This window comes from Neovison vison, chromosome 13, assembly GCF_020171115.1.
Source record: "Neovison vison isolate M4711 chromosome 13, ASM_NN_V1, whole genome shotgun sequence".
Classification (NCBI taxonomy): Eukaryota; Metazoa; Chordata; class Mammalia; order Carnivora; family Mustelidae; genus Neogale; species Neogale vison.
The window spans coordinates 83,303,146-83,329,742 of NC_058103.1; the positions used below are offsets into that span (position 1 = coordinate 83,303,146).

General features: G+C 37.1%; 1 protein-coding gene across 3 annotated transcripts in view; it reads right to left on the reverse strand.

Annotated features, from left to right (window-relative positions):
• GOLM2 (golgi membrane protein 2) overlaps positions 1-26,597 on the reverse strand; it is a 105,586-nt gene that overhangs the window by 40,440 nt on the left and 38,549 nt on the right. For all 3 annotated transcript variants that reach the window (XM_044232068.1, XM_044232071.1, XM_044232069.1), the window contains exons 3-8: positions 25,082-25,184; positions 23,297-23,387; positions 19,113-19,257; positions 18,515-18,595; positions 3,474-3,572; positions 830-1,000 (exon numbers count right to left, since the gene is read on the reverse strand). In XM_044232068.1, coding sequence (XP_044088003.1) covers positions 830-1,000; positions 3,474-3,572; positions 18,515-18,595; positions 19,113-19,257; positions 23,297-23,387; positions 25,082-25,184 — 690 coding nt within the window. The remainder of the gene's footprint in view (positions 1-829; positions 1,001-3,473; positions 3,573-18,514; positions 18,596-19,112; positions 19,258-23,296; positions 23,388-25,081; positions 25,185-26,597) is intronic.

Below are 26,597 nucleotides of genomic sequence, written 5' to 3' on the forward strand. Positions count from 1 at the left end.
TGCATAAGTACTTGCCTAAACACTGCTCTAAACAGTTGTTGCCATAGAAGCCATCATAAAAAGCCAACAAAGGCAAATTGCAGCTTTGAGATATTCTGTCTGTTCAGAAGTTGAAGGGAAAAAGCTTTATAAAGCAAAAGTAGTGAAAAGTATAGTTTAAGGAACTGACCTAAGAGATATGTCCTGTTCAAACTTTGCTATTGGAATTTCTCGCACTTCCTAAGAACCTGCCAATTAGAGAGTTACGCAGATTAACAGCTACTGTCCACTTACCAAAGTTGATACCCCTGAAACAATTAAGCAGTGATAAGTTATTACATGGTACTACAAATTTGTTCAATTTCTTTCACTTCTCTCCTAACACTTAAATGAAGCAAATTGCAACTGGAGGGAAGAGAAAAGAGAGCAGCATTGAGCCTGCTACTATGGCCGTCTCCCCAGATCTGCATATCTCCCAGAATCCATTTATCAAAACTACTTATCTTCTCCTCCTAAGCAAAGTTTTCATTCATTAGCCTAACAAAACATATTTTTTTTCACTTCTCCAAAAAATTTTATAGTCGTAAGAACAGCATTTTAAAAAAATCAACTCACCTGAAGTTCATTATTTAATAATGGAAAACAAGAGAAGCTTTTTAAAGTTTTCTTTAATATATGTCTATCCATTTAAAACTTGCTTTCCTTTTAATTTCACCACCATCACACCTTCTCTCTATATGCATATAACTTCACACTCATTAGAGACTACAATAATGAAGATCTTAACTAATCCTTGTAAACATATTATATTTAAATCTTTTCAGCATAACATTCATCAACTGATTCTTACTTTGCTTCAACTTATGGAAATCACCAACTCTATCCTTGGTAGCCTGCTTTAGTATATCTGCTTGAATTCTGGGTACACTCTCCAAGTTCGGGCCTGGAATTAAACGCTGAAGAGGGTTGGAAGGGTTCTGTTTTGAAGTTCCAGCATTTCCATTGTGATGTCCATGAGAATCTATAGCATAAAAACATCAAACCAAAGTCATATTTTGCTGAGGAATTTCACAAGACCTGCTTTAGAAATGTTAAGACAACTGTTGTTTGAAACTGCATACTCAGGCCGGGTTTTTGGGGGGAGGGGGACTTTATTCTAACTTCTTTAATCAAATCTGACAGCTAATGTGATTTTAGCTGTGAGAAGTTCACTAATCATTCCTAGCTAAGTATCTCTAGTACTGATTTTATAGACATATCCAACAGAGAGATATGTAATAGAAACCCAAAGATTTTAATGGGATCAAGACCTGTATCTTTGGGGGCGCCTGGGTGGTTCAGTTGGTTGAGCGTCTGCCTTGGGCTTAGGTCATGAACCCAGGGTCCTGGGATTGAGACCCATGTCAGGCTCTCTGTTCAGCAGAAAGCCTGCTTCTCCCTCTCTCTCTGCCTTCCTCCCCGCCTACTTGTGCTCTCTCTCTCTGTCACATAAATAAATAAAATCTTTAAAAAAGAAAAAAAAAAAAAGACTTGTATCTTTGGGGCACCTGGGTCGCCTAGTTGTTAAGCATCTGCCTTCGACTCAGGTCATGACCCCAGGGTCCTAGGATTGAGCTCCCTGCTCAGCAAGAAGCCTGCTTCTCCCTTTCCCACTGCCCCTGCTTGTGTTCCCTCTCTCACTATGTCTCTGTCAAATAAAAAAATAAAATATTTTTAAAAATTGGGAAAAAAAGACCTGTATCTTCTTCTCCCTTCAAACTCTGTATTGCTATCATAAATCTCTGGTCTCTAAGTCATTTTCTTTTCTTTCTTAAAGCGTTTATTTATTTACTTGCTGGGGGTGGGGGAGAGAGACTGTGTGCGTACACAAGCAGGGGAGAGGAAGGAGAGGGAGAGAGAGAAGCAGGTTCTCCACTGAGCAAGGAACCCAATGTGGGACTTGATCCCAGGACCCTGGAATCATGACTAGAGCTAAAGGAAGATGCTTAACCAACTGAGCCACCCAGGCATCCTATCTCTAAGTCATTTTCATCTACACAGTGACTCAGAACTGCTATTTTTTTTTTTCCAGTTCATATTTTTAAGTAATCTCTACACCCAATGTGGGGCTGAAACTCAGGAGCCCAAGATCAAGAGTCATAGACTCTACAGACTGAGTGAGCCAGTATTAAATCTTGATTCTTGGGACGCCTGGGTGGCGCAGTTGGTTGGACGACTGCCTTTGGCTCAGGGCGTGATCCTGGAGTCCCGGGATCGAGTCCCACATCAGGCTCCCAGCTCCATGGGGAGTCTGCTTCGCTCTCTGACCTTCTCCTTACTCATGCTCTCTCTCACTGTCTCTCTCTCAAATAAATAAATAAAAATCTTTAAAAAAATAAAAAAAAAAATCTTGATTCTTTCTTTCTTTCTTTTTAAAGACTGTTTAAATATTTTTTAAAGATTTTATTTATTTGATGGAGAGAAAAAGAGCACAAGCAGGGGGAGCGGCAGGCAGAGGGAGAGGGAGAAGCAAGCTCCCCTCTGAGCAGGAAGTCCAATGTGGGACTGGATCGTAGGACCCTGGAATCATGACCTGAGCCAAAGGCAGACACTTAGCGGACTGTGCCACCCAGGCACCCCATAAAGGTTTTCTTTAAAGGTAATCTTTACACCCAATCTGGGGCTCAAACTCACAAACCCCAGAGATCAAGAGTCACAGGCTCTACCAACTGAACCTGCCAGGCCCCCATGCTAACTCTTGATTCTTTCTTATTAGTTAACTCCTGGATAAAACTTTCCTTTCCCCCACTCCCTTTCTTCCTCATCAAAGCCCTGATTTAGATCCTTACTATAATTAATTTTAATCATATCAATTCTCATTTTAGAGGAACATTTCTATAAAATGAAATACATATTCAGTAGAAGACAAATACATTTATAAGTAAGGAGTAGGGAGTTGAATACAGATGGATGTAGTTGTTAATAGAAGGACTCTGTGAGATAAATTTCAACACATTTTGAAAAGGGTAAACACAAACAGACTGGCAGAGATGAAAGGGAACATAGTCCAGACAGGCAGAACAAATAATTCTTCTGCTCTTCAGAACACTTTTTTTTTTTTTTTAAAGATTTTATTTATTTATTTGAGAGAGAGAGAGAGTGAGAGAGAGCATGAGCGAGGAGAAGGTCAGAGAGCGAAGCAGACTCCCCATGGAGCTGGGAGCCTGATGTGGGACTCGATCCCGAGACTCCAGGATCACGCCCTGAGCCGAAGGCAGTCGTCCAACCAACTGAGCCACCCAGGCGTCCCGTGCTCTTCAGAACACTTCAGACAAAGTGTACTTTTAAAGGATTATTTATTCCTGAATTTTGATCAATCACTGGGAAATATATAACATTAACTAGAATGAATGCTACTTCACTATGTTACTAAATGACATGTTTTATTCACTATCTAATAACACTCGACCAGTAAATTGGTTTTCAAACGGAATTTTAAGAATATGACTTCATACCTGGAGCCATATTTGGGGAGAGAGGTTGTCCAGTTGGAATATGGGAGATTGCTTGATGACTTTCATATTGAGAAACGGAAATAGAGGGTTTCCTTAGAGCTAAAAGAAAAGATATCCGTATTATTCCTGAAAATATGATTTCCAAAAACCAACCACCGTGAATCTATTTGCACTGCACTAATCCTATGATGCTTATTTTAATTTTATAATCTTTATAGTTGATATATTAACTAATTAACTTATGGTTACTAAGTGAAACATTGTACTATCATCCATCACAGATTTTGGTGACCAATAAATCTGACCAGGATATAAAATAGATGGAACTCATATGTTTTGGACACCACTATATCCCCATCACCCAGAATAAATGGCACATAACAAAAGCTCAACTAAAATTTGATGAATGAAAAAACAAATGAATCTCTTCAGATACAGCAAGATCTTTTTCTATTGATAGTACAAATAAAAATCGACATTTACAGATTAGGTAAAGCAATGAGAATATGCTACTCTAAGTTGCTCAGATTTTAAATAAGAATTAAATATGACTGATGGAACAATGCATTTTATTTTTGAAGAGGGAAAATTTATATTTTGTACAAAGAGCTTTACTAAGAAAGATGTACATCTTCTAGTGGGGACCTTATTCTCCCTTAAGAAATGAAGGCAACAATGAAAGATCATTTTCCACTCACTGCCACTAACGCTACAGTTTCCCTGGGCAGCTTAACAAGATAGAAACAAGAGAACAAAGAAACTAGAGAGAGCGGAAACAGGTAAGAAGAAAAAAACAGAGAACCCATCTGTAAGACAGATTAGTGGCACATTTTATTCTTCTAAAACTTTAGTGGCAGAGATAATGTGTTCTTATCTCATCAGAGGAAAATCAGCCTTCCTTACAGTTAGGGGCCATACGACTAGGTTCTGATTTGAGGATATAAGCAAAACTGAATGTGCCACTTCCAGGTATGGCAATAAAATCTGTGCAAATCACCCACAACCTCTCTTCCCTTTCTGCTGCAACTCAGGATGCTACATGAGAAGATGAATGTTATCAAATAATGAAAGAGACATTACTTGGGAGGACAGCTACAAGATAATCATCCAACCTATATCAGACTGTAAAATGAACAATAAATAAATAGAGTGACTGCAATTGGGGGTTGTTTGCTAATATAACACACCTGATGAATTCTTTCTTTCTCTCTTTTTTTGGGGGAGGGAGAGTCTTAAGCAGGTTCCATGCTCAGCACAGAGCCAGACAGGGGACTCAATCTCATGACCCTGAGATCATGACCTAGGATAAGACAGTTAGAGGCTTCCCCCAAGGGTCAGAACAAATGATGACCTAGAAAACTACTAGTGGGCTTGAAGAGAAGTGACAGTGCTAATCTCGCTCTCTAATTTCTACAGAGTTCTTCAAATTCTTTTTCTATATACATGTAAGTATCTAATGTTTATTCCACAAAAAGGAGATATTATACTTGCTTTCTTGTTTTTTTTTCTGTTTTTCATTTAAAAAATCATAAATATATTTGTATGTTAATAAATACAGTTCAACATTATCATTTTTTAACAACTACATACCATACTTTATGGATATAATAAATTTAATGAATTAACCCTCCATATAACACATATAACTTTCAGTTTGTCATTATAAACAATTTTGTGTTATGCCTTTTTACATCTACACGATAGAGTAAATTCTCAGGGAAGTACTAAGCAGTAAGGCAAGACAAACAATAATTTATATCAAAGCATTTCTAACTTTCTATGTATTTTACCCTGGTCCTCTCCATTGAGGACCATTAAGAGCCAGGGGAAAGTATATAAATCAACAGATAATACCATGCTGCCATCAGATAATATTAATAACTAGGCTACTAAAAGATATATCATTGATAAAGCCATTAGTAAGGAAAAGTACCAAAGATAAAATGACAAAGCCTAGTTTTATAAAGACAAAACACAGGAAATAAAATTGTAGCACAGAGTATTTACCCTATTACTCGGGTTCTGCCTTTTATATTTTTTATAAAGGAGAGCTATCTGTATGAAAATTCAATCATTCAACAATATCTATTAAGTGTCTATTATATGCTAGGCACTGTTATAAAAAGCTGGAGATTCAACAGTGAACAAAATAGACCAAGTTACTGTCCCCATGAAGCTTACATTCTTGTTGGGTAGATAATAAGTAAACAAGAATATGTATAAAATATAAAAGAGTGAAAACTGCTATGTTTAAAGTAAGACGGAGATATGATAGGGAGTGGTGGAAGATTCTACTTTATATAGCTTGGTCAGGGGAGCCATTTTCAAAGAAGAGACATTTGAGCAGAGTGTCTAAATCACTTTAAATCATGTTTGAACCAACATGGAGGGAAAGCATCCAGGCAAAGACCATCAAGTACACACAAAGGCCTTGAGACAGGATATGCATAGCATATCTGAGGAACTGCAAAGAAAGGAGTGAGGGAGAAGTGTTAGAAAGGAGGTCAGAGAAGAAAGAAGGATCTATATTAGAGACACAACAGTTGAAACATTAGGAAGAATTGGTTAGGGGGCTAGGGGGCTGATGGCTGGGACTACATTTGGCAATTCCAAAGGAGGCAATAATGTACTACTAATAATAACAGTAGCTCCTATTTTCTGACTGTTTGATATAAAGCAGGCACTAATCTCAGGTCACCCTCAAATCTATGTGAGATAAATATGCCTTTCACAGATGAGGAAACTGAAACTCAAGACAGAAGAAATACATTTCACTTGATTTAAAAATTCAAAGTAGCATTTCTGGAGAAAATCATTGAGATGCTTATAAAAGGTGATAGAAAGTTTAGGGTTAATCCTCCTTCCCTTCTTTATAGGACCTCAGTTGCAGTCCCTACTCTGAGAGCCAAAACAGAACTGTCCGCATTTCCTTTTTCCAACAACAGGGCTACAACCTCAAAAATGTTCAAACCTTCCAGTTTTTGTCTTACAGGGCATCACAATCCAGTGACTATGACTAGCAAGAAGTTACATGGCACTAATAGGCAACAGTCCTCAACTCTGGGAGCACTGCGCCATTACAGATACCACCCTGGACATACTGCATATGGGGGTGGTACACAGGTATCTATATTCATTAAAAGCTCCCAAAGTGGTTCTGCTGCATAGCCAAGAGAATAAAAGACAGAATAAAAAGCATAAGCTTTGGAATTAGACCAGGACTTAAATCACGATTCTGTAATTTATTAACTGTATGATTTTGGGTTAGTGATTTCTAAAAACCCTAGTCTTCATCTAAAAAACAGGAATAATGCCATTTACCCTGCATGATTGTTTTGGAGGCTAAGTAAAAATATTAACTAAAGAATTATGATATAAGCCAGAAAATAGTAGGTGTTCAATATATACTGAAGTTGTCAACGTTGAGTATTAATCCTTAAATGAAAAAAGAATCCAAGATTCCTGCTGAAAAAAACAAAAACACTGAAATGTAGAACTACTGGCCCTAGCCAATATATTGAGCTTCATGAATACATAGTTTGCTCATATTCAAGGGATCCTGATGAATGTTTACTTACAGTAATGTTTTGGGTAGTTATGAAACTCTAATTGGTAAGTGCCCATAAAAATATTAATCATCTTGAAGCATGAACATAAACAATGATGCAACATTTTAATGTTCCTTTGTTCTGCATATACAAACAGATATAACATGCTTGTAAACTGTTCAAATACGAGCCAGTAGAACCATCCCCACCCTCTGAGCAATATAGATACATATCTAAAGAGACTATTAAAATGATATTCTCATGTGGCTCGTAAGACCTGGCCTGTGAACTCCACATCCTTCATATTTGGAGATCCATTTATATAATTTCAAAAGAGCAACACAAATTTCCACTGCTAGCCAGGACATAGAAGTCAGCACTGGACTTACCCTCTCACACCCCAGACTTTTTAAAATATGGACAAAAATATTTAAGACAACAGTTTTCAGGCATTGGACAACCAGCAGCACAAGACTAACTCTTGAAAGAAGGGCTATATACATGAGATGGGCAATCTCAGGAGCAAAGGAGGCAGAGATCATCAGAGTTTGGGCTGCTAAAATGGTTGGAATTTGTAAGACAGAATACTACAGAGAAAGAAGCTGTGTGGGGTGAAATGGAGGAGAGAGATCTGCATGGATATTCCACTTGGGTCTTTGGCTGAGGCCTCAGCTAATATACATACAGGATAAGACTCTAGAAGGGCTAACAGAAAGCACTTGCTGCTGCAGGGCTGAAAGCTGAAAAGAAACAGGTCATAAAGCACTTGGAAACAATGCATCTTTGGGCCAGCCACAATTGAGAATCTTTACTGACCATCCTGGGCATTCAGATGAGATGCTACAAGGCCTACTTTAGAAGTAGGGATCATACCGTATAGTTAAGGGTCATGCCTTCAGATGAAAAACAAAATCAAAACTAACCTGTCCTAACAGCATAAAATCAAGTCTGACAGAATCAAGAGCATTCACCAGTAATTTAACTGTCTGCCAGAATAAAACTCAGCACCCTTTAAAAAACAAAACCCATACTTCTATACTATAGCATTCATACAGGACACAATAAAATTACTAGACATAGAAAGAAGCAGGAAATAATACCCATAATCAAAGAAAAAAAGCAATCAACAGAAACAGACTCAGAGATGACCCACCTGCTGAAACTACATACAAGGACCTGTAAACAACTGTTTTTCACACACACACACACACACACACACACACAATTTAAAGGAAAAAATGGAGACATCCAGTAGAGAAATGGAAACTAAAAAAAGAACCAAACAGAAATTCTAAAACTCAAAACACGTCTCAAATGAAAAATACACTGGAGGGGTTTTGAACAACAGACCGTAGAAAAAGGGTCAATGAATTTGAAGACAGATCAAAGACATTAAACAAACTGATAGAGAAAAAGTACTGCAAAAAAACTAAATAGAACTTCAGTGAACTATGGGATAATATAAAGCAGTCTGAAATGCATGTATCTTGAATTCCAGAAGGAAAAAAAAGAGAACAGGGCAGAAAAAATTTGAATAACATCTGAATTTGAATAAAGGCTGAAAATTTCCCAAATTTGGTGGAAAACATCAACCCACATATTGAAGAACCTCAGGGAATCTCAAGCAGGACAAATACAAAAAAACCCAGGAGACCATTTCAGTGTATATCTTAGTGAAACTCGTGAAAACCAAAGCTAAAGAAAAAAACCTTAGAAGCAGTTACAAAAAAAAAAAAAAAAAAAAAAAAGCATACTATCAGTACCGGCCTGGCTCAGTTAGTAGAGCACACAATGCTCGATTCTCAGGGTAGGAGTTCAAGCTCCACACGGGCATAGAGCTTACTTTAAAAAAACAAAACAAAAACAAAATCACAGTAATACAAAGGCACAACAAAAATAATGATGGCAAGCTCAGAATCAACAAAGTCTATAAAGCAGTGGAATTGTATTTTTTTAAAAGATTTTATTTATTTATTTGACAGAGATCACAAATAGGCAGAGAGGCAGGCAGAGAGAGAGGGAGGAGGAAGCAGGCTCCCTGCTGAGCAGAGAGCCTGATGCGGGACTCGATCCCAAGAACCTGAGATCATGACCTGAGCCGAAGGCAGCGGCTTAACCCACTGAGCCACCCAGGCGCCCTGGAATTGTATTTTTAAAATGATAAAAAAAATCAACTTGAATTTCTTTTTTTTTTTTTTTAAAGATTTTATTTATTTATTTGTCAGAGAGAGAAAGTACAGGCAGCCGGAGGTACAGGGAAGCTCCCCACTATGCAGGAAGCCCGATGTGGGACTCAATCCCAGGACTTTGGGATCATGACCTGAGCTGAAGGGAGACACTTAACCACCAAGCCAGTCACCCAGGGGTCTCTTGAATTTCTATATTCAGTAAAAACATACCTCAAAAATGATTATGAAATAAAAATGTTTTTAGATAAACAAAAGTTGAAAAAAATGTGTTGTTAGAAGATCTGCATTTCAAGAAATGTTAAAGGAAGTTCTCCTAGCTGAAGGGAAAATAATAATCAAGATAGAGATCAGAACCTAGGGGCACCTGGGTGGCTCAGTTAGTTAAGCCTCTCACTTGGTTTTGGCTCAGGTCATGATCTCAGGGTTGTGCAATTGAGCCATGAGTGGGGCTCCACACTCAGCAAGGAGTCTGCTTAAGATACTTTCCCTCTCATTCTACCCCTCCCACTGCTCTCTCTCTCAAATAAATAAATAGATCTTTAAGAAAAGAAGATTCTCTCTCTCCCTTTCCCTCTGCCCCTGCCCCCACAACTCACAAACACTCTCTCTCTCACTCTCCCTCTTTTAAAAAAAAAAAAAAAAAGAGGGTGCCTGGGTGGCTCAGTGGATTAAAGCCTCTGCCTTCAGCTCGGGTCATGAACTCAGGGTCCTGGGATCGAGTCCTGCATCGGGCTCTCTGCTCAGCAGGGAGCCTGCTTCCCCTTCTCTCTGCCTGCTTGTGATCTCTGTCAAATAAATAAATAAATAAATAAAAGAAAAGAAAAGAAACTAGAATCCTTAAGAAGGAATGAAGAGCACTAGAAAAGGTAAGAATATGGTAAATACAAGAGACCATAATATATTCTTCTCTCATGTTCTTTCTTTTTTTCCCCCTATTTTTTATTAACATATGTTTTATTAGCCGCAGGGGTACAGGTCTGTGAATTGCCAGGTTTACACACTTCACAGCACTCACCATAGCACATACCCTCCCCAGTGTACCTAACCCAACCACCCTCTCCCTACCCCCCTCCTCCCAGCAACCCTCAGTTTGTTTTGCGAGATTAAGAGTCTCTTATGGTTTGTCTCCCTCCTGATCCCATTTCTCTTATGTTCTTAAAATAAAGTTTTCTAAAGCAAAATAATACTAAAAGTATTAGGATTTATATATAAATAAAATACACAACAGAAGATGAGGCAATGCTAATGGCATCACACCTCGGTCAAGTTCTATATTTCACATGAAGGACTACAAGATTATTTCTAAATAGACCTTGATATAGAAAGGATGCAAATAGTAATCCCTGGAATAACCACTAAAACCCAAAACCTTTTAAGTATAGTTCTTAAAAAGTGAGAGAAACAGACACCAATTAAACCCTCAAACCCAGTGAGTACTAACTATCCTACTCTCCCTAGGTATTTTCTAATTCAAGACCCTATTTTGATTCGTTTTTTCTTAATTGTGGCCCTATAAAATATGACAACGAAAGAAATTATAAACCAATGTACCATTAGAAGTTTTTGTATCTTTAGTAGCAATTTCCAGTAATACAATTTGATATTATGCTAACTTAAGTATTTTCTTCCTACCCCCCAAAACCATGCCCAATTTTATATAATTTGTTTCTTCGAAAACTTTTTCTTAAAGGGTCAGTTAGTGAATATTTTAGGGTTGGAGGCCGTACTCAACTGTTCTGGCACAAAAGCAGCCATAGACAAAATATAAATAAATAAGCAAGGTAATGTTTCACTAAATGGTTTATTAAAACAGGCAACAAAGCTATAGTGTCCCACTACTGTCTTAAAGGATGCCTAAGAGAAAAAATTAAGTATATCTACACTTATTTGATAAAAACTTTTTTTTTTTTTAAAGATTATATTTATTTATTTGACAGAGAGAAATCACAAGTAGGCAGAGAGGCAGGCAGAGAGAGAGAGAGGGAAGCAGGCTCCCTGCTGAGCAGAGAGCCCGATGCGGGACTCGATCCCAGGACTCTGAGATCATGACCTGAGCCGAAGGCAGCGGCTTAACCCACTGAGCCACCCAGGCGCCCCTGATAAAAACTTTTAATGTATTTTTATAAATATAGGCATTTCCTCTAAAACCTCTAATCATTTAAGAATCTTAACCAAAATAAATAATAATAATAATAACTACATTATTTCTTTCTTCCTTCCTTTTTATTTACTTATTTATTTTTAGAGAGGGAGGGGAAGAGGGGCAGAGGAAGAGGGAGAAAGAATCCCAAGCAAGCACCATGCTCAGTGCAGAGCCTGATGCAGCACTGGATCTCAAGACCCCAAGATCACGAACTGAGCCAAAATCAAGAGTTGAACACCTAATCAACTGAGTCACCCAGGTGCTCCTACATTGCTGCTTTAGAACACAATCTTTTCTGGGGCTCCTGGGTGCCTCAGTCAGTTGGGCATCTGCCTTTCGCTCAGGTCACGGTCCCAGGGTCCTGGGATCGAGCACCATGTCAGGCTCTCCACTTTGCGGGGAGCCTGCTTCTCCCTCTCCTTCTGCTTATCACTCCCTCTGCTTGGGATAGAGGGTAGAGAAATGGAACCTTAAAAAAAAGAACCAAATAGAAATTCTAGAACTCAAAACATGTCTGAAATGAAAAATCACTGAATAGGCTTTGAAAAATAGTCTAAACACCATAGAAAAATGGATAAATAAAATCAAATGAATAAATACAATCTTTTAAAAAAAATCTTTTTTCCCTCCTCTCAAACATCACTATAATTACCTCTCTTTAATTATTTAAAAAATATTTATTTATTTATTTTAAAAAAGATTTTATTTATTTATTTGACAGAGAATACAAGTAGGCAGAGAGGCAGGCAGAGAGAGAGAGAGAGAGAGAAGCAGGCTCTGCACTGAGCAGAGAGCCCGATGCGGGGCTCGATCCCAGGACCTCGGGATCATGACCTGGGCTGAAGGCAGAGGCTTTAACCCGCTAAGCCACCCAGGCGCCCTGAAAAATATTTATTTTTAATAGGTAATTTATGAAATTTTGAAACCCAAATCCAAAAAGTTCAAAAGACTGTATGATGAAAACTAAGTCACCTTTTTATCTCTGTCTTCAGTCTTCTTTCCCAAGAATAATCACTATTATCATGTGGAGCAGCACTGTTCAATAGAACTTTCTGCAATGATGAAAATGTTCTATACTTGCACTGCTCAGTACAGTAGCCACTAGCTACAGGTAGATTTCTAGTCACATTTTCTAGCCAGTAGCGGGCTCATCTTTGTAACTCAATATACTACTCAAATATTAGAATCCAGAGAGTCTCATGTACATAAGAAGATGTAAACAAGAACATCCACTGTGGTATTATCTGAAATAACAAAAAACTAAAAACAGTCTTAATGTTTATTATATGTGAATAATAAATCACGATATATTTATACAATGAAATAAATATAACTGTTGAAAAGCCACAGGTATGACATGGGTAAGTTGCAAAAGCATAAAATTGAGGGAGGAAAAACAAGTTATAGAATAATATACACAATAAGACGCTATTTATTTAAAGCTTAAGGCAGCAAACAAAATAATATAGTTTTACAGAAGCTTATAAATACAGTAAAAGTCTAAAAACATGTATGGAAATTGATACACACCAATCTCAGCATAGTAGTTACCTCTGGGGAAGAAGAGACAGGAATAGGATCTGGAGGGTACACAAGGAGGCTTCAACTTATCAGTAATGTTTTATTTCTTTAATAATAACATCAATAATAGAAATATCTGAAACAAATGTGGCAAAATGTTATGTTATTTTTGTGGCTTTCTTTTGGGGGGATGTAGGTACTTGGCTATTTATCATATTATCCAGTTTTTCTATATTTTTAGATTTTTTTTTAATCTAAAAAAGCTTTAAAAACTAGTGATATAAATACATAGCTGTCTAGCATAACAGGTGCCTAAAACAGCATAAAGGTAAATATCCAGGTAAGGGTTTAGTAAAGGATTAAATTCTAAGACTCCATAAAATCTTGGAGACTAACTCAAATCAACATTAAAAGCAAACAAAATCCACTGAGGTTTAGCTCTATGGTTTAGGGAGCTCAGAAGCTGAAATGTCATGTTAATCATAGTCACATGTTATATACCCCTTGACTGTTTCAGAGCTATAGTTTAAGACAGTTCAGCCCTGCTTTGTTATAGTTTCTGGTAGAGCCTTGGCTGTCATAAATAAAACAGTATTAACAGATAAAAATCTACTTTAAAATGACAAGGATGTGTTCTTTCTCTACTTCTTCTGTGGGGTTACTACCTCTACAGCCATTAGGGACTCCACATATATACCAGAACTTGCACTGCCATTAAGAATTTCAGCATAGACTACTTCAGAAAGAAAAAGACAATGCTCAGTAAAAAGAATGACCAGAATATGTTTCTAATGATATGCAATAATCATAATAATAACAATAGTAACTAAGATTTATACAGCTGTGGCCATAAGCCAGGCCCTGTCCTACCCGCTTCACATTGAAATCTCACATTCACGCTTCAAGGTTGGAACTGTTATCTTATTTTACAGATAATGTTAAGAGCAAATAATTGATCATCACACGCCTATTAAAAGATGGGAGCCAAGGGTTTGAATCCTGGCAGTTTAATTCCAGATACCACTGTCCCATCTAGGTGGGGATATTCTGGTAATTCAAGCAGACACATTTATTGGGACCCTGTTACATCTAAGGCATCAAGCTAGGAGCTCAAGGTACAAAAATATGACATGGCTTCCTTTCTGTGTGCATCTGACTGACTACACAGCTCAAAGTTTCTTTTCAACAGTTACTATATCAAAATAATTTTTATACTCAAGATACAAATCTAATAATTAAGGGTAACTATCATGAACAGTGATTTTTAAAGCAAAGCACCAACAGTTTAATGAAGTTCAAAAATTAATCTATAGGACTTCTGGTTTCTGGTTCTACAAGTAAGGAGCTTAGGAGTTGCCACACTATCCTAGCAAGTAAAAAGTTATACAGGCTGAAAAATCAACAAATCTTCCTGGATAAGAGAGAAGAGGACACAGGGCAGAAAACTGTTCTTAAGAATGGAGAGACAGAAAGGTGAATACAGGAAATCACAGCTTGCAAAAAAGACTCATAAGCAGAAAGTGCCACAGGAGCCAGTGGCAGGGTAGGAAAACCTGAACTGTAATTGATGTTCAGTGTGAACAACTCGCTGGAGGCTCAGTGTGGTAACTCAGAGAGTTAAAAATTCTAGGGGGACTCAGTCACAGGGAGGCTCCCCACAATATTGTGAGATTTACCTCCAGGAGCTCAACTATATTCCCAAAGGAAATATTGGGGAGGGGGGGATAGATAGAATCCCCTCAGGCAGGAGGAAAGGAAAAACAAACCATTTTGAAATATACCAGAGCACTCTGCTCTTAACAAGGCCTGCCCTCAGGAGAAACTAGGCAAACAGAGCCTAACTTGCTAGGGTATTATCAGAGTGAGTGACCACAATTAGAAAAATACCCAACTTCAGCCAACTCTAGCCATCTTGTCCCACCAAAGGGGAAGGAAAAAACTGAAAAAAACTTGTGAAGTTCATAGACCAGAGACATAGAGTTGCTCTAAAAGAATAGAAATCATAGGACTAAAGAACACTTCAGACTTTCCACTACCTCATACCTCACTACCACATTACTAAAGACCTACTTACAGCAATAACTATTACCTCGTACATCATGTCTATCAAGAAAAAAATTACAAGTCATACCAAAAGGCAAAAAAGCACAATTTGAAGAGATAGACCTAGCATCAGAGAATTTAAAACAACTATGATTAATGTGCCAAAGACTTTAATGGATAAAGTACACAGCATGCAAGAACAAATAGGCAATGTAAATAGAGAGATGGAAATCCTAGAAAGAACCAAGAAGAAATGCTAGAGATAAGAAACACTGTAACAGCAAGGAAGAGTACCTTTGATGGGCTCATTAGTAAACCACACAAAGCTGAGCAAAGACGCTGTGAGCTAAAGGATCTATCAAAAGAATCCTCAAAAACTGAAAAGCAAAGAGAATAATGGGGGGAAAAAAGCCAATATCTAAGACAACTACAAAACATATAACATAATGCATAACGGGAATACTAGGAGAACAGAGAAAAGAACAGAAGAAATACTTGAAACAATAATGATGAAGAATTTCCCCCAAATTAATGTCAGGCACTAAATTGCAGGTCCAGGAAGCTCAGAGAATACTAAGCATAATAAGTGCCCCCCCCGAAACCGACATGAAAGCATATCACATTCAAACTACAGAAAATCAAATATAAAGAAAAATTAATCCAGAAGAAGATCCCTAATAGGCCACAACAGTGTAGACAGTGTCTACTTACACAGGTATTTTTGGCATTAATGTTAAATTTACATAAAACGTATACCATTTTTTTGTGTGTTCTTCCCAGTTCTAAGCTATAGTGCTACAACCATTATATGAATCAAGATAGCAAATTCATACTGTAAAAATCAGACAAGAATTTGTTGGCATCTCATCAAAAGTATCATTATTCATCTCTATTCATTCTAATGAAATGGTTGTGTGATTTTCGTAATCAAGCAAAAGTAGCAAGACAGGATTTTTGCCCTACTAAAGGGGTTCACGTATGCAAGACATCTGAAAACCACTGTCTGATAAGCACAATATACCTAAAAATGGTGAAGATAAGATCCTGAAGACCTCTTGCATTTTCATATCATATAGTTCTAATTCTGGAATTCTTTGGTGGCCAGGTAATAAATTATGATAGTGGACCAATAAGAAAATAAATGGAGACACTCATACATAGAATAGCAATGATATAAATTTAACTTGAAAACTATACACAAAAAGAGGTTAAAAATTATAAATTTCAATGTAAACATGTATTTTTTTATATATGACATCAAAAACAAATGCATGCAAAGAAGGCATCAAAATGGCCAAGAGACACATGAAAAAGTTCTCAACATCACTCAGCATCAGGGAAATACAAATCAAAACCACAGCGAGATAACACCTCATAGCAGTCAGAATGGCTAAAATTAACAAGTCAGGAAACAACAGATGTCGGTGAAGATGTTGAGAAAGGGGAATCCTCCTACACTGTTGGTGGGAACACAAGCTGGTGCAGCCACTCTGGAAAACAGTATAGAGGTTCCTCAAAAAGTTGAAAATAGAGCTACCCTAAGACCCGGGAATCACACTACTGGGTATTTATCCCAAAGATACAAATGTAGTGATCCAAAAGGGCACATGCACCTGAATGTTTATATCAGAGCATCAGTGTCCACAATAGTCAAACTATGGAAACTATGGAAAGAATCTAGATGTCCATGAAGAGATAAGGGGGTAAAGAAGATGTAGTTTGTGTGTGTGTACAAACACATATGTGTGTATGTATATATATATATACATATGTATGAATGTATATATACACAAACACACTGAAATACTATGCAGCCATCAAAAAATGAAATCTTGCCATTTGCAACGACATGGATGGAACTAGAGGGTATTACACTAAGCGAAATAAGTCAACAGGAATAAGACAATATTAATACAATCTCTCTGATATGAGGAGTTTGAGAGATAAGGTGAGGGGGGCCGTGGGGGAAAGGGAGGGGAAAAAAATGAAACAAGATGGGTCCAGGGAGGGAGATAAACCATAAGAGACTCTTAATTTCAGGAAACAAACTGAGGGTTGCTGGGGGGTGGGAGTGGAGGAGGGATAGGATGGCTGGGTTATGGACACTGAGAAGGGTATGTGCTATGGTGAGTGCTATGAATTATGTAAGGCTGATGATTCACAGACCTATACCCCTGAAACAAATAATACATTATATGTTAATAAAAGAAAATACATGCAAGTTGATAAACAACCCTTGTTCATATCTGAATAGGGTACTTCTATATACTAAAAACCTACAGTTTATCCTTGGTGAAACTTTGGGTGAAACTTAAAAAACAATCAAGAACAATGTGAAAGAGATTAATCAAGCTAAAGCTCAGTAAGTCTAGGATTGGAGTAAGTGCTGCAAAATTCAGAATAACACACGGTCCTTGTTCTCAATATTAAATTAAAGTTGAGTTAGTGGTTCTAAAACTTTAGCATAGATCAGATTCACCTGGAAAGCTGGTTAAAACACAGATTACTGGGCTCCATCCCATGAACTTCTCATTCAGTGTCTGAAATGGAACCTAAGAATTTGCATTTCTAGCAAATTTCTAGGTAATGCTGATACTGCTAGTCCAAGGACCACACTTTAAGAACTGCTGGATGACTTCATTACTTCACAAACAAATCATGCTCATACTAACTCTGTATTTTTAAATTCTTGTTACTGCTCTTGTCCTTGCCTTTATTTTAGAGGCATATACTGTGAAGTGGAAACCCAAAAGAAAAGACATAAAAGAATTTGAAAAGATGACGAAACTATACAAATAAAAGGACCAATATTCATTCATTTGGATCTCGGACACTTGGCAATTTGAGCCACACACAATGAGCTATAACCACAGAATTGATCCCTACGACTGGAAAAGGAATCAAAATAGCCAGGAAGAATAAAAGACATGCTGTTACTTCTAATTTTTCACCACAATAAATTGGAGTCAGCAAGAAGAGGTGCTTATGACAACCAAGAAACAGAAATGGCAAGAAAAACAAAGAGACATGTGAACAAACAAACAAACAAACAAAAACAACCACTGAACAGGACTAGAAGTCACCCAGAAGTGACTTCAAGTGGAAATGGTAAGAAGCAGACACATTAATGAAGAAAGAAACAGACACTGAACAGCAATGGCCATAAAAGAAGAAAAAGAAAAGTAGAGAATAAACTATTAAAGTGTGGGGTAATTAACTGAAAGGACAAGCCAAGTCCTAAAAACCTGTAAAAGGGTATTACCATGCCATATTAAAGCACACCAACAACACAGCAATCTGGGAACATTTTGTCTCAAAGATATGAGCCATATAGACTTTTAGTAAACACAGATGATCTAACACAGGGTAACTTTCATGAGCAATAATTGAGTTAAGAAAATGTTCAAATATGGCTGACTCTTATCAACACAAAAAAATTTTAGCAAGATTTTTCAAAGCAGTTGGATCCTAAACAAGTCCTGGCAATTAATGGGTAGTTAATTAACAGAAAATATAATCTTCCAGAGATCTACGACTTTTCTCAAATGACTTTTACTGAAAGAGGGTAGGGTAAATACTCTGATGACTTTTACTTACCAGTAGGAAGATCTTCAACTTTTGCAAGGTCATTCTCTTCTATTCCAGGCATTCCTGCATCACCACCTCGTTTGATTTGTTCTGCCCAAGTAACAAAAGATATAATTTGTTTTTTTTAATAAGATTTATTTATTTTACAGAGACAAGAGACCAACCATGGGAAAGGGTGCAGTAAGAGGGAGAGAATCTCAAGCAGACTCCACACCGAGGGTGGAGCCCGATAGAGGGCTTAATCCCCTGACCTTGAGATCATGACCTAGTCAAAATTCAGAGTTGGCCACTTAAACAACTGAGCCACCCCAATAATTCTTTTGTTCCCTTACATAATTGAAAAGGTTTTGAACAAATGTAATAATCAGCTTCTAAAGCAATAGGCTACATTGACTGCATATTGTTATATCTTGCTTTGGACACAGTTGTAACTCTAAAACAATTTACTCTCTTCTCTTTTCTATCAAAAAATCCAAATTTGAAACAACACTGACACTTAATCATAACTGAGATAAAATCAAGCAATATTCTTTATGACTGAAAATGTTCACTTCAAAGTGAGTAGAAAAAGTTAACATCCTATTAACACAAAACAAAATAGTAATACCTTTCCCATGTGGAATATGATTGCTTGATGGTTCTTCGTTCTTATCTGCAGCATTCTCAGCTACTTTGGGAATGTTTTTAGGTACTGCATGATTGTTTATACCCAAATCATTTTCATCTTTTGATTCAAACTTGTTTAAGTCTTGCTGTTAAATAAAGATTTAGTAATAGTAAATATTTTTCAATTCAAAAGATTAAGCAATTGACACAACTACCAATTAAATGATCTGAAACAGTTCATTTTCTGAAGCATATACTATGGGTCCAAATTCCAAACACTTGGGAGATGTGGGATATAATACTATTTTCTGTTCAGTTTTTATACCTAATATGAAATAAAAGAATAACACTTTTTAAAGTCTCTAATTATAGTAAGTGGTCTAAAGTGTTGGGCAGAGGTAATTTTCTTTGGCCATGCTGAGGGAGTGATGCTGCAAGATAGTCTTGCTGAGCACTGTAGGTTGCTATGGAGGACTACAGCTGGGCATTATTCTAGGTGCTACGGGCAGGGTGGGTTCTCTAAAGGCCTATGGTGTAATCAAGCAGGATGGTGGACTACAGGAGGCTGGCACATGGGTGCCCCCTCAAGTGTGACAGATGGCTAGTGACTCTGCCAGGCTTTTCTAGAAGCAGAAACAGCAAGGGTGGAAAACGCAGACTTCTTTCTAGGTGTACTGGCCACCCAAGCATAGGAAGTAATGGCAGAACAATACACAGGTCAGTGTATTCTAACATGCTTCTAACCCAATCATCTCTTTGTTAACTTGAATCTTCAGATACTTGGTTAGGCCTGACTCAATTTTATTGGTGGGTCAGTTTTGCCTTTCATATTGGTTGAGTGACCTCAGTGGAAAATTGAGAGAGGAAGGAGTTAAATACACATACTTGTGTTGCCACCTAGGTCCTTCTACTTAATGTTTAATGCATATATAAATGATTTGTCAACTCTAAAGCACTATGCAATGTTACAAAAAACAATATACTAAAAAATCTAAAGGAAATCTAGAAAAACAAGTCAAATTATAAAAATCTGTCACGATGAAAAGGTGTTTTGACAATCAGGTATAGATATTCCAGTGGGGCTGGTAGATAACATTAATAATAAACATTTGCACTGTGCTTTATAGTTTACAAACTGCTTTCAAATCTATCCTCTAGTAAAGTGAACAGCTTTGGGAATAATGAAGTCAGACTGAGGCTTGAAGAAGTTCAGTAGCTTATTCAAGATTACCAAGATAGACAGTTACAGAGAAAGGATTCAAACCATAGTCTTCCTTACTCCCACATTTCCTAGGAGCTAATTCTGAGCTTAATAATCGATTAGTGAAATAATAACACTGAAATTTTTGAACATGTCAATAGGAAGGCTGAGGGTAAGAAAATCCATGAGGTTTCCTGAAGAGCCAGGCTGTATCTCTGTGCATTTAACTATAATACTATATCATAAGGCTATTTCTATAGTACTCTTTGTAGAGGTGGATAAAACAATTAATATTAAGCAAAACTTAAAGTCAACAAATTACTGCTCAAAAATACTTTCCCATTTAAAATAGTTAATCAAGATGAATTATTAAAGATAGTACCTTGATATGATTGGACAATAGCAAATATTCTTAATAAAATTAGATGGCTTTCTTTTTCTTTTTTTTTTTTTTTTTAAAGATTTTATTTATTTATCAGAGAGAGGGGGAGAGAGCAAGCACAGGCAGACAGAATGGCAGGCAGAGGCAGAGGGAGAAGCACGCTCCCTGCTGAGCAAGGAGCCCGATGTGGGACTCGATCCCAGGACGCTGGGATCATGACCTGAGCCGAAGGCAGCTGCTTAACCAACTGAGCCACCCAGGCGTCCCTAGATGGCTTTCTAAATGCAATGTTGGTGATGTGGTAAGAGGGCCACCTAAATGTTTTTTAAATAAAACTTTCTATCCTGAAGTAATTTTAGACTTACAGAGAAGTTACTACTCCTCACCGGATTTCCCTTAACGTTAACATCTTATGTTAGCACAGTCCATTTGCAAAACTATGAAACCAGCATTAGTACATTATTAACAGAACTCCAGACTTTATTTAGATTTCACTTCTTTTTCCATTATGCCCTTTTTCTGTTCTAGGATCCAATCTAGAATACTCGATTTAATTTAAGCCCTCAGTTCTTCTTAGTTTTCTCTGCTCTACAACAATTGCTCCTCCTTCATAGCATGAAAGCAGTAAACAAATGACTATGGCTGTGTTCCAAAAAAAATGGTATTTACAGACACTAAAATATGAATTTCTTTTAATTATCCAATGTCATAAAATATTCCCTAGGTTTTTTCAACCATTTTTTAAAAGTTTTTTTTTGTTTTTTTTTTTTTAATTTATTTGCCAGAGAGCACAAGTAGGCAGAGAGGCGGGCAGAGAGAGAGGGGGAAGCAGGCTCCCTGCCGAGCAGAGAGCCAGATGCGGGGCTCGATCCCAGGACCCTGAGATCATGACCTGAGCCGAAGGCTTTAAGCAGAGGCTTTAATCCACTGAGCCACCCAGGCACCCCTTTTTCAACCATTTTTAAATGTAATAACCATGTTTCGCTTATGGGTCATATGGAAACAGGCAGCAGGTTGGATTTAGTTTGTAGACCTCTTCATCACAGTAATTTCTAAGGTAGACATGTGGTTGGTTAAAAAAAAAATAATCCCTGAATACAACTTATGCTTGTTTCATACAGTTTCCATTAGGTTTGTTCCAATGAAAAAAACAACTGAAATTTCACAGAATCAATTTATTATGGTAGTAGAACAGGGAATGAAGGATAGGGAGTAGGACTAGCAGCTGGCCTGAAGGGTAAGGGCTGGTGCGTTACCCTAGAAAGAAGTTCCTCCCCTCTTTGTTCCATTTAGGGCAAAATAAGGGTAAATAAAAACTGGAGAGAACATTAGTTAACTAGTAATATAAAAATAGCCTAGTACACACTTGCCCGGAAAAAAGGAAAAGGTCTCACCTGTGCTTCTTGGGAGAACAGAAGAGAGTAAATTTATCCCCTTATTTATATATTGGTCTTATAATAATTCAATTGCAACAGCAAACCCCTTTCTTTTGTGTTCTTTTTTTTTTTTTTAAAGATTTTATTTATTTATTTGACAGAGAGAAATCACAAGTAGATGGAGAGGCAGGCAGAGAGAGAGAGAGAGAGGGAAGCAGGCTCCCTGCTGAGCAGAGAGCCCGATGCGGGACTCGATCCCAGGACCCTGAGATCATGACCTGAGCCAAAGGCAGCGGCTTAACCCACTGAGCCACCCAGGCGCCCCTTTCTTTTGTGTTCTACTATGCCCCTCTAGCCATCTAGTGTCTCAATAATACCTCTGGCTGCCTTCAATGCCTCTATGCTAAGATAGTAGCCCACTCAGTCACTCACTGTCACCTTCCGGCAATCTATGCTCACATTTCTTCAAGGCAGACTGCAGATGAGCAGCAGCTACTCCACTTTGTAGATTCAAAAAATGAAACAGAAAGAACAATGCCCTCGATATTATGCTATAAAACAGTGAGTTAGCCAAGAACAAATCTGGTTTCCTTAACTTCTAGTCCTGTAGGTAAGATGCTAACACTTTTCACTATTCCATCTCTCTTTAAATCCCAAGACTTTTTACAAATCACGGTTAATCAGATGAGATTACAGGATGCAAAAAAAATGCATGTCCTAATGTCTAGTAATTGTCAAATTCCTTCCATTTCTAGCAGGGCCTTCATAACATATAGCAAATGAAAATGGATAAATTAATAAAAGAAATTGCCACCCCCAAAAATATGAATCAAAATGACTAATGTTTCATTTCTGTGTTTTAAGAAAAGAATTTAAAGTAACAGAGATTAATACTTTATGAACAGGTGTCTCAAATTTTTCTATTTCTCAAAAGCATAAAATAAGCAGTAACTGATGGAATATCCACTTTACAATCTGAGAAATAAATTAATAGCAAAATTATTTTTGAAAGTCAGATAAAAAAATATTTAACTAGTTATAAGAGTTGAGGTTATGTTTTTGCAAATGTCTAATTTACTCAGCAATAAAAACACTGCAAGTCAATTTTAGATACTGGCAAGCTAGAATACTGAAAAATACAATGCTTTATGACAAAAGTACATATTTTAATTTCTAAATTACAAGATTTATAACAAGAATGTATTCTAAGTATTTTTTAAATTTACCTTTTGTTCCTGCAAAAACTGGTCAGCTAACTTTTTAATATTTTCTTCATGTTGTGCTCTTAACTCCTTGATCTGTTGTCCACACTGAAAACTAAATCACAGAGTCATTCTTTTAAGCTATATTATCTTGCATTGACTTCTCAAAGTTGTCTAGAAGTTGAAAATATACATTTATAAAGATAAAGCATTCAGTTAGCAAGAAGGTGGGCACAGGACAAAGAAAAGACATAAAAATAGTTCACAGTCAAAATTCTGAGAATATTTAGGATAAAGAATACTATAAAGCTAATTAAAATAACAGAAATTAGAAAGATGAAAAATTGTTTTTATAAATTACATTTATAAAGAAACAACCATCAAAGCCAACTTAAACACAGAAGAGAAAAAACATTACAGAAGAGAAAACCATGAGACCAATATATAGTAACAGATGAGAAAACATAGAATTATGAGTTGATAAGGAATAGCAGCGGATGATTCATCCAAAAGATAGCATTTCAACACAACAGTAAGAAGAATAAGAATGGAAGGAACTAATAAATAAGATAGAATGGAGCCATCAAGAAAAAACGTGAAAGAACAGAAGAGATAAAGATTGGGAATTTCCACTGGACAAATGGTCATAGAATACAAATACATCATTCATGCAAAAAGAAACAAATAGTTGTAAAATAAACAAAAAATGTTAACTTTAATCATTAAAAGTACAATTAAACTTCTTATATTTATATATGATGGTCCTTTATTCCTATACTAGCAAAATTAAGACTAAATTATAAAACCCAACATCGGTAGGGGTATGGGAAAATATTTACATTATAAAAATTAGTACAACCATTTTTCATATATGTGATACAAACAAAACCAATAAAAAATTTTGTCTCAGGAATACTGTATTTGAGCATATGTACCAGTGAAATAACATAAGAGAGAGAAATCTTTTTTGCATTAAAATTTCTGTAACTGGTGTTTACAACAGTAAGATAAGGAAAACTACAACAGTCCAGCAATTGGGAGAGATTAACAATTGGTACACTAACAATCTGGTACACTAACATGCTGGAATAATATATTACCCTTGAATATGCTCACTCTCTAATTCTATAGATAAATTGAAAACTACTGACTACTACCGGGTTAAAATACATGTATGTAAGTAAAAACATATTGATTACCTACAAGAGTAGAAAGTCAGAAATGGATACATGGTGCTTTAAAATACGGCTCATCTTTCTAGTTTTGGGTATGCCGATCCAAAAGAAAACTTTCATTATAAAACTGATTAAAGAAATAACAAATTTTTAAAGAGTGATTGCTAGAAAGACGTTCCCTGACCTCCTCACCAACTGAGTGTAGAGGTGTACACAAGAGGACTGAAATACAGAGCAGGAGCTGCTGGAACTCAATCCCTCAGCCATTCTGGGGACACCTCCCAGCATGGGCTTTGTCTTCTGGATGCCCCTCAAAGAGAACCACAGATTCTCCTGTCAGTCTTTGAACATCTAATGCAATGAAACTCAGGCCTTGCAAGATTTTCTGGCTGACGATGAATTCTTCTATACGTGCAGACTAAACATATCTTGTGAAAGATATTTTCATGGTGTTTAACATATCAAAATGAAAGAGAGTAGATTTCAAAGAGGCATAGAAAGACAACAGAAAAGGAATTTAAAAGGCCTAAGGAAATGAAAGAAAAAAACAGAAATCAGAAAGAAAGAAAGAAATTGTCCAAAAGTTGGACAAATATTCCAGATTTATAACTATTTGTTGTATACAGCATCTCACCTCTCATATTCTAACCTCTTCACAAGGTAAGTAGTGTTCTTCCTGTAGTCCTGAAGCTGGTCTTCTTGTCGAAGAAACTCCTGACGAAGTTCAGCAAGTTGCTCTAGCCACACAAAGAATCAAAGGAATACAATTTACTCACTCTAATGCTTCTTATAAAGAAATTACGGGATTTTAAAAATTTATATACACTTCTCAATTTCTTTACTCAGACTCTCAGGCAGTTAAATTATATAATTAGTACCACATTTAGGGGCGCCTGGGTGGCTCAGTGGTTAAAGCCTCTGCCTTCGGCTCAGGTCATGATCCCAGGGTCCTGGGATCAAGCCTCGCATCGGGCTCTCTGCTCAGCAGAAAGCCTGCTTCCTCCTCCTCTCTCTTTCTGCCTGCCTCTCTGCCTACTTGTGGTCTGTCTGTCAAATAAGTAAAAATCTTAACAAAAAAAAAATCTTTAATTAGTACCACATTTAATTGTCTTTTATAACACAAGCATGGGCAAAATTTTTTTTTAAAGATTTTATTTATTTATTTAAGGTGGGGGGGAGAGAGAGTGAGCAGGGGGAGGACAGAGGGAGAGGGGTAGGGAGAGAATCTCAGGCAGACTCTGCACTGAGCAGGAGCCCAAGATAGGGGCTCTTCTTGTGACTCTGAGATCGTGGCCTGAGATGAAACCAAGAGTCAGATGCTCAATAGCAACTAAGACAAAAACCAAAAAACCCTAACTCTTTAAACCTATCTGCTTTATAAAAGGGGAGTTGGGGGGTGCCTGGGTGGCTCAGTGGGTAGCCTGCTTCCCCCTCACTCTCTCTGCCTGCCTTTTCTGCCTACTTGTGACCTCTGTCTAATGAATAAATAAAACTTAAATAAATAAATAAATAAATAAATAAATAAAGGGGGAGCAGGGAATCAATGTGTTGGCTATGGATAGAGAATTCATGGTTTCTTTTTCATTCTAAATCACATTTGACTCCCAAGTTAAATGCCAATCACTATGGATCTCATTTCTAGTTCTGCTACTAATGCTAGGTCCACATATACTGTAATTATATTTTCAAAGCTTATAATTTCTGGACAAGAGCTCAAAGTTTTAGTTGTAATGAATAACATGAAATTCCAAGCTGAAGAGTAGATTAAAAGTGGGACCAGATACTCTTCCTTGCCCCCTACTCCTCGGGGAGGCTGGGACAGGCAGAGGGAGAGGGAAAGAGATCTTTAGTAGGCTCCAGACCCAATGCAGAGTGGGAACCGCTGCCAGGATTGATCTCTCAACCCTAAGATAATGACCTGAGCCAAAATCAAGAGTTGGAAGCTTAACGGACTGAGCCACCCAGGTGCCCCAGATACTCTTTTGTTGACATTTAATCGACAATCACCAGCCCCACATTTTGTAGATTGCTCCCTCTTCACGTGACCCTACATATAAAAGAAAGGCAGCCAGAGAAGACAAACGTCAGTTTCTTAAACAGAGGATTAAAAAAATTTGGGCACCTGGGTGGCTCAGTTGGTTAAGCAACTG